The sequence below is a fragment of the Oncorhynchus masou genome, chromosome 9 (assembly GCF_036934945.1).
Source record: "Oncorhynchus masou masou isolate Uvic2021 chromosome 9, UVic_Omas_1.1, whole genome shotgun sequence".
Taxonomy (NCBI): domain Eukaryota; kingdom Metazoa; phylum Chordata; class Actinopteri; order Salmoniformes; family Salmonidae; genus Oncorhynchus; species Oncorhynchus masou.
In genome coordinates, this window is record NC_088220.1 from 689737 (window position 1) to 704251 (window position 14515).

At 48.9% G+C, this 14515-nt stretch overlaps 1 protein-coding gene across 1 annotated transcript in view; it reads left to right on the plus strand.

Moving 5' to 3' along the window:
• The window catches only part of LOC135545385 (transcriptional regulator ATRX-like), a 101905-nt gene that overhangs the window by 11675 nt on the left and 75715 nt on the right, over positions 1-14515 (plus strand). The window contains 8 exon segments of the mRNA XM_064972992.1: positions 30-1843; positions 4356-4422; positions 8123-8250; positions 8376-8491; positions 8493-8559; positions 8753-9009; positions 10920-10988; positions 12035-12176. Of these exon segments, the coding sequence (XP_064829064.1) occupies positions 30-1843; positions 4356-4422; positions 8123-8250; positions 8376-8491; positions 8493-8559; positions 8753-9009; positions 10920-10988; positions 12035-12176 (2660 nt within the window).

The following is a 14515-nucleotide window of genomic DNA, read 5'->3' on the forward strand; positions in this document are numbered from 1 at the left end:
TCCATTCGTCCATCTCTCTCTCTCTCTAGGTCTGTTCTGGCTGATCTGAAGAAGGCCCATGCTGCCCTAGAGGAGGACTTGGAGTCACAGTTCACTTCCCAGGACCAGGGGATGCAGAACGGGGATGCTGTTTCCAAGACCGACGGCCATGATCAGATTGACAGCATGGTTGAGGATGGACAGGAGGCAGAAGAGGATAAAATGGCCGACACTGAAGATGGGGAGGAGCTAGAGGAGGATGGGGGCTTGTCAGAGGACGCAGAGATGGAGGGGAGCCCCGCCCCCGCACCTCAGGACCACTCGGACACAAGTACAGACAGCCAGGCCAAAGGTCAGACAGCAGTGGAGGAGGAGGAGGAGGAGGATGAAGAAGAAGAAGAAGAGGAGGAGGAGGAGGAGGGTGACCGGGATAAAGACATTGTGTCCATCGGGCCGGCCGTCCCTGACGAGCTCTTCCAAATGGTAGAGAGTCTGGCGGACTCCACAGGGTTAACGCCCGGCAACAACGCCATGGAAACCACCGCTGCTAGCCAATCCGAGAGCCCCGCCGCCGGCTCAAACAGGAAGTCACTTGAAACCCATAAGGAGAAGGCCATGCCCAAGGTGAAGAACCTGATTGTGAAGCTGACGCCCGTTCCAGTGGTTACCACACGCACCTCCAGGTCTATGAGCAAGGATGGAGGGAAGGAGAAGGAGAGGAGTAAGGATGGAGGCAAGGAGAAGGAGAGGAGTAAGGATGGAGGCAAGGAGAAGGAGAGGAGTAAGGATGGAGGCAAGGAGAAGGAGAGGAGTAAGGATGGAGGCAAGGAGAAGGAGAGGAGTAAGGATGGAGGCAAGGAGAAGGAGAGGAGTAAGGATGGAGGCAAGGAGAGGAGTAAGGATGGAGGCAAGGGGAAGGAGAGGAGTAAGGATGGAGGGAAGCAGAAGGGTAAGGATGGAGGGAGGGAAAAGAGTAAGGAGGAGGTGGGGGAAGGTGGGGGCTCTGAGGAGGACAGCCACCACTCCAGCCGCACAAAGACCACACCCCTCAGGAAGTCACCGGACGGGAAGAACAAGATGCCCGAATCCTCTCCGGAGAACAGTGACTCAGAGGGCAAGAGTCCCAGCAGGCTGAAGAGTAGAACCAAAGGCAGCTCGGAGAAGGAACGTGAGGAGGAGGAGCAGCAGAGAAATGCCTCCTCCAAGGTGACCGCTGACCCTTCTAAACAAGAAGTGGACTCTGACGAGGTTCTGGACATCCTGCTCCAGACTGCAGCGGCAGAACACAGCTCGGACGAGGATGCGCAGCAGGGCGCCGATGGTAACCAGGGCAACAGGAGCTTCAAAAGGTGCCTGTTCAAACTCAGCAAGAAAGATGGAGAGGAGGAGGAGAATGACAAGGTGAAGACTGACAAGAAGCTGGCGGCCAAACGCAAACTGAAAGCCGACGATTCAGACAACTCAGAGTCCGACTCAGACGAAGACGCGAAGAAGAAGAAGAAAAAGAAGTCCTCCTCAGCTTCTGCCAAAAAGACATCCAAGAAGAAGGGCTCGGACGGCTCCTCCGACTCGGACCTGGAGAAGGAGATGAAGGGACTCAGCAAACTGGCGACGGGGAAACGGAGGAGCAGCCGTGTGAAGAAGGAAAGAGAGGAGAAGGAGAACAAGGGCGGAGATCGGAGGCGGTCGTACGAACTGAAACGCAAAGCCAGAAGTAGAGGAGCCAAGCAGCAAGATTCATCGTCTGATGATGACGAGGAGGAGGGAGGAGGGTCTGGAGAGGAGAGTGGAGACCAGCAGAAGATTAAACCCATCGTGGAGGAGACGTTGGTAGCAGGGAGGGGAACCTTCCACCAGTCCTCAGGTGAGTAGAGCTGTTGCTTCTGAAAGCGGTATTATTGAGCTCTCTGTTTCTACAAGGCAGACGGTACACTGTGTTGTCAATACAACTCGACCTAAACTCCACTGATTTAACACCTGGCCTCTGCAGTGTTTTCCACAAGTACATAGAGTAGCCATCCAAATGGAAAAAGTAGCCAGCCAGGCGCCCCCGGGGTGTGAGGCTTGATCCCCAGGGTTTGACATTTTTTTGGCCAACAAGTTTATTTCTGAAGATTCCGTCCGAAATAGACAGTGAAATTATTTTATACCTTATCGAGTTTACCTCCCAGATTGGAAACATTAGTTGTGGTTTTGTGTAGAACAGGGCTCTCCAACCTTGATTTGTGGAGAGACAACCTACAGGAGGGTATAACTCGAACCTCAGTTGTAACCTAACAGGATTCAGTTTATCAACCAGTTCATTATTAGTCAGTTGTGCTCGATTAGGATTTGAGTGAAAACCTACAGGTTTATGTTTTTTTTTTTATCGAAATCACGCTTTTAAAAATAGAAAAACAATTAAATGGAAGTTTTAAGTCCACAACAATGCTTAAACCTCATCAGGAGACCGCTTTAATATCTGGGGAAAACCTGATCCATTAAAATGTTTGGCCTCAAATTCAATGGCGCGCCTAGCAAGAGGCTGTTTATGGTGAATCTGGCAAGAGGCTGTTTATGGTGAATCTTGCGAGAGGCTGTTTAGCTGCGAGCCTAGCGAGAGGCTGTTTAGCTGCGAGCCCAGCGAGAGGCTGTTTAGCTGCGAGCCTAGCGAGAGGCTGTTTAGCTGCGAGCCCAGCGAGAGGCTGTTTAGCTGCGAGCTGAGCGAGAGGCTGTTTAGCAGCGAGCCTAGCGAGAGGCTGTTTAGCGGCGAGCCCAGCGAGAGGCTGTTTAGCGGCGAGCCCAGCGAGAGGCTGTTTAGCGGCGAGCCGAGCGAGAGGCTGTTTAGCGGCGAGCCCAGCGAGAGGCTGTTTAGCGGCGAGCCCAGCGAGAGGCTGTTTGGCGGCGAGCCCAGCGAGAGGCTGTTTGGCGGCGAGCCTAGCGAGAGGCTGTTTGGCGGCGAGCCTAGCGAGAGGCTGTTTGGCGGCGAGCCTAGCGAGAGGCTGTTTGGCGGCGAGCCTAGCGAGAGGCTGTTTGGCGGCGAGCCTAGCGAGAGGCTGTTTAGCGGCGAGCCTAGCGAGAGGCTGTTTGGCGGCGAGCCCAGCGAGAGGCTGTTTGGCGGCGAGCCTAGCGAGAGTTTGGCGGCGAGCCTAGCGAGAGGCTGTTTGGCGGCGAGCCTAGCGAGAGGCTGTTTGGCGGCGAGCCTAGCGAGAGGCTGTTTGGCGGCGAGCCGAGCGAGAGGCTGTTTGGCGGCGAGCCGAGCGAGAGCTGTTTGGCGGCGAGCCCAGCGAGAGGCTGTTTGGCGGCGAGCCCAGCGAGAGGCTGTTTGGCGGCGAGCCCAGCGAGTTTGGCGGCAGCGAGAGGCTGTTTGGGCGGCGAGCCCAGCGAGAGGCTGTTTGGCGGCGAGCCCAGCGAGAGGCTGTTTGGCGGCGAGCCCAGCGAGAGGCTGTTTGGCGGCGTTTGCCGAGCGAGAGGCTGTTTGTTTGCGGCGAGCCGAGCGAGAGGCTGTTTGGCGGCGAGCCGAGCGAGAGGCTGTTTGGGCGAGCGAGCGAGAGGCTGTTTGGCCAGCGAGCGCGAGAGCTGTTTGGCGGCGAGCCCAGCGAGAGGCTGTTTGGCGGCGAGCCCAGCGAGAGGCTGTTTGGCGGCGAGCCCAGCTGTTTAGGGAAACGGCGAGCCGAGCGAGGCTGTTTGGCGGCGAGCCGAGCGAGAGGCTGTTGTTTGCGGCGAGCCGAGCGAGAGGCTGTTTGGCGGCGAGAGGCTGTTTGGCAGCGAGCCTAGCGAGCTGTTTGGCGGCGAGCCTAGCGAGAGGCTGTTTGGCGGCGAGCGAGCGAGAGCTGTTTAGCGGCGAGCCTAGCAATACCATGGACATATAACCACCTTGCATGATTTATAAACGGCAATGTGAAACAGGACAAAGAAAAATAAATGTGCCAGAAAATAAGTGGATTTTCATTCGTCATTACCATTTATGTTACATTCTAATTCACCAGCATGCTCTGTTAGGAAATTAAACTGCAACCACAGTGTGCAGAAATTGTCCCGGGGGGGGGATGTGGTTCCGGGGGGCGGGATGTTTTACCGGGGGGGACGTGTTACCGTTACCGGGGGGGCGGGACGTGTTACCGTTACCGGGGGGGCGGGACGTGTGACCGTTACCGGGGGGGCGGGACGTGTCATCTCTCGCTTTGTGACGGACAGGACTATCCTATCAATAGATGGCTAGCAGATGCATATTATTCTATATAGCAGGAGACGGTCCGACAGACTGGCAAACTAAGACTTTTAAATGAAAAGTGTCCTAGTTTATTTGAAGTGGAAAATGTAGCTAATTTACTGACATCCGTCTCTTATGGGAAAACACGGTCTCTAACCCCTGACCCTTCTCTGTGTGTCTGAAGGAGATGAAGGTAACCATGACGCTTCTCAGATGGCCGATGAGGAGGACGATGATGATCCTGAGAACAGGTATTTAAAAGTATTTTCATTCAAGACAAACCAAATATGTCCTGAACTGCATGCTTCTCAACCAGCTGACGAACGTCCTTCAATCCTTTTTCTTATTTCCTTTATTACGGGATGGCTGCTGTTTTACGGGCTCCTAACCAGTTGTGTTATTTTGTTTTTTTTCACATTGTAACTTGTTTCTCTTATGATCGAAAAGAGCTTCTGGATATCAGAACAGCGATTACATTCCTCGACTGGACAAAGACTTTTTAATGAGTCCGACGCAAAGGATGTACTGCTTCTCCGAGAACAGGTCCAAATCCTCGTAACTCGTGTTAAGAAAAGATGGAGGTACAGGGGGTGGAGATCTGGGTGCCTTGTGAGAATTCGTCTGCGAGTGGGTAATCCACCTCTACCATCCTTCAAATTGGCCAACGTGTGATCACTGGAGAATAAACTGGATGAGCTCCGTTCAAGACCATCCTACCAACGGGACATTCAAAAACTGTAATATCTTGTGTTACGACGAGATGGATAATATACAGTTGGCTGGGTTTTCCGTGCATCGGCAGGACAGAAAAGCTATGTCCGGCAAGAATAGGGTGGTGTGTATTTGTCAACAGCTGGTGCAAGATGTCTAATATTAAAGAAGTCTCGAGGTATTGCTCGCCTGAGGTAGAGTACCTCATGATAAGCTGTAGACCACACTATCTACCAAGAGTTTTAATCTATATTTTTTGTAGCCGTTTATTTACCACAAACCAATGCTGGCACTAAGATTGCACTCTACGAGTTTCATAAGGCCAATAGCAAACAAGAATATGCTGCGCTCCCGGTGGCTGGGTACTTTAACCTGTTGGTACTAGGGGGCAGTATTTTCACCTTTTCCAGTGGAAAACTTTACAATAATCTAAATCATTTAAGGGGGGTGAGAAGGATTACCCAAATATAAGAGGTGGGGTTTCGGGATCTTTTGTCAGGACAAGATGCTAGAATATGCATAATTGACAGCTGAGGATAGAAAACACTAAAGTTTCCAAAACTGTAAAAATATTGTCTGTGAGTATAACAGATCTGATGTTACAGGCGAAAGCCTGAGAAAAATCCAATCCGGAAGTTATCTTTTGAAAGCCCTGCGTTCCGATGCGTCCTTATTGAGCTGTGAATGCCCTATCAACCAGATTATGCTTTCTACGTATTCCCCAAGGTGTCTACAGCATTGTGACATAGTTTTACGCATTTATGTTGAAGAATACCTGTAGGCGGCTTCATTGCGCAAGTGGTCACCTGATGCTCCCAGAGAAATTCTTGCGTAAAATACAGAGGTAGTCATTACTCCAATCGCTTCTACTCCGAAACCAATTGTCCCTGTTGATATATTATCGAATAGATATTTGAAAAACACCTTGAGGATTTATTATAAACAATGTTTACCATGTTTCTGTCGATATTATGGAGCTAATTTGGAATATATTTCGGGGTTGTCGTGACCGCAATTTCTGGTCGATTTCTCAGCCAAACATGAAGACCAAACGGAGCTATTTCGCCTTCAAAAATAATCTTTTGGGAAAAAAATTAACTTTGGCTATCTACCTGGGAGTCTCGTGAGTGAAAACATCCGAAGTTCATCAAAGGTAAACAATTTAATTTGATTGCTTTTCTGATTTTCATGACTAGGTTGCCAGCTGCTAGCAAGGCATAATGCTATGCTAGGTTATCGATAAACTTACACATGCTTGTCTAGCTTTGGCTGTAAAGCATATTTTGAAAATCTGAAATGACAGGGTGATTGGAACACAGCTTAGCCTTTTGTTAATATATTTCACTTGTGATTTTCATGAATATGAATATTTTCTAGGAAGATTTGTCTGTTGCGTTATGCTAATTAGTGTCAGATGATGACAACGGTCCCGTTCACGGGATGGGGTGTCACTAGAGGCTAAACTCTAGACCACCTTTACTCCACATACAAAGCTCTCCCCCGCCCTTCATTTGGCAAATCTGACCATAATTCTATCCTCCTGATTCCTGCTTACGAGTAAAAACTACCAGTGACTAGCTCAATACGGAAGTGTTCAGATAACGCGAATGCTACGCTACAGGACTGTTTTCCAGGATTCAGCCAATGGGGATTGAGGAGTATTCCAACTCAGTCATCGGCTTCATCAATAAGTGCATCGACGACGTCGTCCCCACAGTGACCGCACGTACATATCCCAACCAGAAGCCATGTATCACAGGCATCATCCGCACTGAGCTAAAGGCTAGACATCAAAATACTGCCCCCTATCCCAAAGAGGTTTTAAAGGCTAGAGCTGCCGCTTTCAAGGACGCCAATATGAAATCCCGCTATAGTACCTACGTCAGTAGCCATGAAGTGCTTTGAAAGGCTCTATTTACACTGCTGCTACACGCTGTTTATTATCTATGCATAAACACTTTACCCCTACCTTCTGGTACAAATTACATCAACTAACCTGTACCCCTGCATATTGACTCGGTACCGGCACCCCCTGTATATAGCCTTGTTAGAATTGTTTTTGTTTTTTTCTAAATAACTTAACTCTATTTCTTGAATTGCATTGTTTGTTAACTTCTTGCGTCGAGCAATCCCGTTTCCGGGAGCGTAATCATAGCCTCAAGCTCATTAGCATAACGCAACGTTAACTATTCATGAAAATCGCAAATGAAATAAATATATTGGCTCACAAGCTTAGCCTTTTGTTAACAACACTGTCATCTCAGATTTTCAAAATATGCTTTTCAACCATAGCTACACAAGGATTTGTGTAAGAGTATTGATAGCTAGCATAGCATTAATCCTAGCATTCAGCAGGCAACATTTTCACAAAAACAACAAAAGCATTCAAATAAAATCATTTACCTTTAAGAACTTCGGATGTTTTCAATGAGGAGACTCTCAGTTACATAGCAAATGTTCAGTTTTTCCTGAAAGATTCTTTGTGTAGGAGAAATCGCTCCGTTTTGTACATCACATTTGGCTACCAAAAAAAAAAAAAATTCAGTCATCAAAACGCCAAACTTTTTTCCAAATTAACTCCATAATATCGACTGAAACATGGCAAACGTTGTTTAGAATCAATCCTCAAGGTGTTTTTCACATATCTCTTCATTGATATATCGTTCGTGGAAGTCTGCTTTCTCCTCTGAATCACATGGAAAAATACTTTCAGCTGAAGTTTACGCACCAATTTCGACACAGGACACCGGGAGGACACCGGGCGGACACCTGGTAAATGTGGTCTCTTATGGTCAATCTTCCAATGATATGCCTACAAATACATCACAATGCTGCCGACACCTTGGGGAAATGGCAGAAATTGTGGGCTCATTCCTGGCGCATTCACAGCCATATAAGGAGACATTGGAAAACAGCGCTTCAAAAATTTTGCTCATTTCCTGTTTGAAGTTTCATCTTGGTTTCGCCTGTAGCATCAGTTCTGTGGCACTCACAGATAATATCTTTGCATTTTTGGAAACGTCAGTGTTTTCTTTCCAAAGCCGTCAATTATATGCATAGTCGAGCATCTTTTCGTGACAAAATATCTTGTTTAAAACGGGAACGTTTTTTAAATCCAAAAATTAAGAGCGCCCCCTATATCGAAGACTTGGAAGTAAGCATTTCACGAAGGTCTACTACACCTGTTGTATTCCGGAGCATGTGACCAAATAACACTGATTTAAATTTCTTCCTCAATAGAATTGCCAAGAAGATGCTGCTGGCCCAGATCAAGGCTAACTACTCTTCAGGAGCAGAGGAGAGCTCTGACGAGGACGGAGAAGAGAAGGAACAGAAGAAGGGGAAGGGAGGAGAGGAGCAGGAGGAAGGTGAGCTACATTCACTTTTTCATTTCATACTCGTTGAAACAGTGATTCTGCAGTGCCTCTTTCCACCACTAATGGTTTATGTCACTAGACTAGATGTAGAAATAACTGTTTGTTCCCCTCAACAGACGATGATGATGATGATGATGAAGGGGGCTCTGGCTCTGATGTGGACGTGAAGACGAGTGTGGGGCGTCGCCACCGGCTGCTCCGCCACAAACTGACGCTGTACGAAGTGGAGTCTGGGAGAGGAGAAGGAGAAACCAGCCAGCAAGGGGAAGAAGAAGGAGACCAAGAGGACCAGACGGAAAGGTACGAGGGCTGGCTGGCGGGCTGGCCTGGTCTCTAGCTGGCCTGGTCTGTCTAGGGCTGTGTATTAACACCTATGGAACAGAATAGAAGTCCTACTCTGCAAACTGTTTTCAATTAACTCTACCTCCCGCCTTTCTCTCTATCCTCTTCTCCCCTCTCCCTGTCTTCTCTCTTCCTCCCTCCACCTCTCCAGTGGGTAGTGATGACTCAGCAGACTCAGACTTTAAGGAGTCAGCTAGCAGCAGTGAGTCAGGAGTTAGTGAGGAGATCAGTGAGAAGGAATCATCGTCAGAGGAGGAGTCGGAGTCTGAGAAGGAAAGCAGTAGCCAAAAGAGGACCACGCGCTCCTCCAAGAATAAGAAGAAGAAGAAGAAGAAGGAGGAGAGGAGCTACGCCCAGAAGAAGAAACGGCGCCGCATCAAGGCCCAGGATTCTTCATCCGACGACAAGGTATAGGGACGGCAGGTAGCCTAGTGGTTAGAGTGGAGGGACGGCAGGGTAGCCTAGTGGTTAGTGGAGGGGCGGCAGGGTAGCCTAGTGGTTAGAGTGGAGGGACGGCAGGTAGCCTAGTGGTTAGTGGAGGGGCGGCAGGGTAGCCTAGTGGTTAGAGTGGAGGGACGGCAGGGTAGCCTAGTGGTTAGAGTGGAGGGGCGGCAGGGTAGACTAGCGGTTAGAGTGGAGGGGCGGCAGGGTAGACTAGTGGTTAGAGTGGAGGGACGGCAGGGTAGCCTAGTGGTTAGAGTGGAGGGGCGGCAGGGTAGCCTAGTGGTTAGAGTGGAGGGGGGCAGGGAAGCCTAGTGGTTAGAGTGGAGGGGCGGCAGGGTAGTGGTTAGAGTGGAGGGGCGGCAGGGTAGTGGTTAGAGTGGAGGGGCGGCAGGGTAGCCTAGTGGTTAGAGTGGAGGGCGGCAGGGTAGCCGGCCAGGGCCTAGTGGTTAGAGTGGAGGGGCGGCAGTAGTGGTTAGAGTGGAGGGACGGCAGGGTAGTGGTTAGTGGTTAGGGGAGGGGCGGCAGGGTAGCCTAGTGGTTAGAGGGAGGGGCGGCAGGGTAGTGGTTAGAGTGGAGGGGCGGCAGGGTAGCCTAGTGGTTAGAGTGGAGGGGCGGCAGGGTAGCCTAGTGGTTAGGAGTGGAGGGGAGCCTAGGGTTAGAGTGGAGGGGGCGGCAGGGTAGCCTAGTGGTTAGAGTGGAGGGGGGCAGGGTAGCCTAGTGGTTAGAGTGGAGGGGGGCAGGGCCTAGTGGTTAGCCTAGTGGTTAGAGTGGAGGGGGGACGGCAGGGTAGCCTAGTGGTTAGAGTGGAGGGGCGGCAGGGTAGCCTAGTGTGGTTAGAGTGGAGGGACGGCAGGGTAGCCTAGTGGTTAGAGTGGAGGGGGCCAGGGTAGCCTAGTGGTTAGAGTGGAGGGGCGGCAGGGTAGCCTAGTGGTTAGAGTAGGAGGGACGGCAGGGTAGCCTAGTGGTTAGAGTGGAGGGGCGGCAGGGTAGCCTAGTGGTTAGAGTGGAGGGGCGGCAGGGTAGCCTAGCGGTTAGAGTGGAGGGGCGGCAGGGCAGGGTAGACTAGCGGTTAGAGTGGAGGGGCGGCAGGGTAGACTAGCGGTTAGAGTGGAGGGGCGGCAGGGTAGACTAGCGGTTAGTGGTTAGTGGAGGGGCGGCAGGGTAGCCTAGTGGTTAGAGTGGAGGGGCGGCAGGGTAGCCTAGTGGTTAGAGTGGAGGGGGGCAGGGAAGCCTAGTGGTTAGAGTGGAGGGGGCAGGGAGCCTAGTGGTTAGAGTGGAGGGGCGGAAGGGTAGCCTAGTGGTTAGAGTGGAGGGGCGGCAGGGTAGCCTAGTGGTTAGAGTGGAGGGGAGGCAGGGTAGCCTAGTGGTTAGAGTGGAGGGGCGGCAGGGTAGACTAGCGGTTAGAGTGGAGGGACGGCAGGGTAGTGGTTAGAGTGGAGGGGCGGCAGGGTAGCCTAGTGGTTAGAGTGGAGGGGCGGCAGGGTAGCCTAGTGGTTAGAGTGGAGGGGCGGCAGGGTAGCCTAGTGGTTAGAGTGGAGGGGAGGCAGGGTAGCCTAGTGGTTAGAGTGGAGGGACAAGGTATAGGGAAGGAGAAGATTTTCTCCTCAGCCTAGTGGTTCTATATTGGTGAATTTGGTCTGTAATTCATTGATTGGTCAATGTTTGATTGTTACCACATCATAGGTCAGTGTTGATTGGAGGGTCAGTTGAGCCTAGGGGGTTAGAGTGGAGGTTAGCCTGATTTAGAGTCAGGGGCCAGGGTGGGTGGTTAGAGGGAGGGGGGAAGGAGGATGCCTCCTGGTTAAGGACAGAGGAAGAAGATCAGGGAAAATCCTCAGGGTTAAGCTGGAGGACGGAAACGGGATGCCCTGAAGGAGGAGGAGGAGAGGAAGGGTAGCCTAGTGGTTAGAGTGGAGGGGCAGCTCAGGGAGAAGCTCCGAGAGGTAAAAAGTCAACTGTGTGTGCGCTGTTGTCATGGCATCTGCTAATGGGATGGAAACGGCAGATGGACCTCAGTGGTATCAAGTAAGGGGCAACTAGCCTTGGTTAGCCTGGATGGTTCGCTAAGGAGCCAGATGGATGTGTGGATCAGATAAGAGCATGGTACCAGCTATGCCATGTTTCCACGTTGATCACATAAATGTCTAATGGTGAATTTGGTCTGTAATAGATTGGTCAATGTTTGATTGTTCCTCATAGTCACAATGTTTGATTGGATTGTGGACGAGAAGATCTGCTGCCTAAACACCTAGGATCATAACCTGTCCCAACCAGAGTGGGTCAGGAGAGGACTGCCCTAAGGAGGATGGAACATAACCTGTCCAGAAAGAAGATCAGAAAAATCTCAAGGACGACAAGCTGAGGACTAAACACCTAGTCTCCCAGGAACTCCTAGGAACATAACCTGTCCCAACCAGCAGCACAGTCTCTCAGCTGCCCTAAACTCCTAGGGACATAACCTGTCCCAACCAGCAGAACAGTCTCCCAGCTGCCCTATCTGCTAGGAACATAACCTGTCCCAACCAGCAGCACAGTCTATCAGCTGCCTAATGGTTCCTAGGAACATAATGTGTCCCAACCAGCAGAACAGTCTATCAGCTGCCCTATACTCCATAGGAACATAACCTGTCCCAACCAGCAGCACAGTCTCTCAGCTGCCCTAAACTCCTAGGAACATAATGCTGTCCCAACCAGCAGCACAGTCTCCCAGCTGCCCTAAACTCCTAGGAACATAACCTGTCCCAACCAGCAGCACAGTCTCTCAGCTGCCCTAAACTCCTAGGAACATAACCTGTCCCAACCAGCAGCACAGTCTCCCAGCTGCCCTAAACTCCTAGGAACATAACCTGTCCCAACCAGCAGAACAGTCTCTCAGCTGCCCTATACTCCTAGGAACATAACCTGTCCCAACCAGCAGAATAAATGTATGTATTTGAATGTGCAGACTGTAATGCTTTTAGACTAGACTCTACATGTCCCTCCCGACCAGGTACTCGTGGTGGAGGAGGCGTCCGCCGTGGCTTGTCCAATCACAACCAAGCTGGTGCTGGATGAAGACGAGGAGACCAAGGAGCCCATGGTGCAGGTTCACCGCAATCTGGTCACTAAGCTCAAACCACACCAGGTCGACGGTGAGAGACATGCTGGTGTAGTAGTGGAGCCCATGGTGAAGGTGGAATAGTAGTAGTAGTAGTAGTAGAGCCCATGGTGTATTATTAGTAGCAGTTGTAGTAACAGTAGTAGCAGCATTAGTAGTAACAGTAGTAGTAATAGTAGTAGCAGCATTAGTAGTAGTAGCAATAGTAGTAGCAGCATTAGTAGTAGTAGTAGCAACAGTAGTAGTAGAGCCCATGGTGTAGTAACAGTAGTAGTAGTAGTAGTAGCATCAGTAGTTGTTGTAGCAACAGTAGTAGTAGTAGGAATAGTAGTAACTAGTAGTAATAGTAAAAGTAGTAGTAGTAACAGTAGTAGTAGTAACAGTAGTAGTAGTAACTGTAGCAGCAGCAGTAGTAGCAGTAGTAGTAGTAGTAGTAGTAGTAGTAGTAGTAGTAACTGTAGTAGTAGTAACAGTAGTAGTAGTAGTAACTGTAGCAGCAGTTGTAGTAGCAGCTGTAACAGTAGTAGAAACAGTAGTAGTAACAGTAGTAGTAACAGTAGTAGTAACAGTAGTAGTAACAGTAGTAGTAACAGTAGTAGTAACAGTGGTAGCAGTAGTAGATCCATCAGTAGTAGTAGTAACATTTGTAATAGTAGTAACAGCTGTAGTAGTAACTGTAGCGATAGCAGTAGTAGTAACAGTAGCAGTACTAGCAACAGTAGTAGTAGTAGTAGTAACAGTAGCAGTAGTAGTAGCGTTAGTAGTAGCAGTAGTAGAAACGGTAGTAGCAGTAGTAGAAACGATAGTAGCAGTAGTAGCAGTAGTGGTATCAGCAGTCATAGTAGTAGCAGCAGTTGTAGTAGCAGCGGTACCAGTAGTAGTAACAGTAGTAGTAGCATCAGTAGTTGTTGTAGCAACAAGTAGTAGTAGTAGTAGTAGTAGCAGTAGTAGTAACAGCAGCAGTTGTAGCAACAGTGGTAGCAGTTGTAGCAACAGTGGTAGTAGTAGTAGTAGTAACAGTAGTAGTAACAGTAACAGTAGTAGTAGCAGTAGTAACAATACTACTAGTAGTAGTAGTAGTAGCAGTAGTAACAATACTTGTAGTAATAGTAGTAGTAACAATAGTAGTAGTAGTAGTAGTAGTAGTAGTAGTAGTAGCAATAGTAGTAGTAGTAACAATACTAGTAGTAGTAGTAACAATACTTGTAGTAGTAACAATACTAGTAGCAGTAGTAGTAGTAACAATACTAGTAGTAGTAGAAGTAACAATACTAGTAGTAGTAGAAGTAGTAGTAACAATACTAGTAGTAGTAGTAGCAATACTAGTAGTAGTAGCAATACTAGTAGTAACAGTAGTAGTGGTAACAGTAGCAACTGTAGTAGTAGTAGTAGTAACAGTAGCAGCAGCAGTAGTAGTAGTAGTAATAGTAGCAGTCGCAGCAACAGTAGCAGCAGCAGTAGAAATTGTGGTAGTAGTAGTAGAAACCGGAGCAGTAGTAGTGGTAGCAGCAGTCATAGTAGTAGTAGCAGTAGTAGTATTAACTGTAGTAGTAACAGTAGCAGCAGTTGTAGTAGCAGCGGTAACAGTAGTAGAAACAGTTGTAGTAACAGTAGTAGTCGCATCAGTAGTAGTAGTAGTAGTAGTAACAGTAGTAGTAGCATCAGTAGTAGTAGTAGTAGTAGTAGTTGTAGCAACAGTAGTAGTTGTAGCAACAGTAGTAGTTGTAGCAACAGTAGTAGTTGTAGCAACAGTAGTAGTAACAGTAGTAGTAGTAGTAGTAGTAGTAACAGTAGTAGTAGTAACAGTAGTAGTAGCAACAGTAGTAGTAGTAGCAACAGTAGTAGTAGTAGTAGCAACAGTAGTAGTAGTAGTAGTAGTAGCAACAGTAGTAGTAGTAGCAACAGTAGTAGTAGTAGTAGTAGCAACAGTCGTAGTAGTAGTAGCAACAGCCGTAGTAGTAGTAGCAACAGTCGTAGTAGTAGAAACGGTAGTAGTAGTATTAGTAGTCATAGCAGTCATAGTAGTAGTAGTTGCAGTAGTAGTAGTAACTGTAGTAGTAGTAGCATCAGTAGTTGTTGTAGCAACAGTAGTAGTAGGAATGGTGGTAACTAGTAGTAGTAGTAGCAGTAGTAGCAGCAGTAGCAGTAGTAGTAGTAGTAGTAGTAAACTGTAGCAGCAGTTGTAGTAGCAGTGGTAACAGTAGTAGCAGTGGTAACAGTAGTAGTAACAGTAGTAGTAGTAGTAGTAGTAGTAACAGTAGTAGTAACAGTAGTAGTAGTAGTAACAGTAGTAGTAGTAGCAGTAGCAGCAGCAGTAGTAGTAGCAGTTGTGGTAGCAGCAATAGCAACAGTAGTAGTAACAGCAACAGTAGT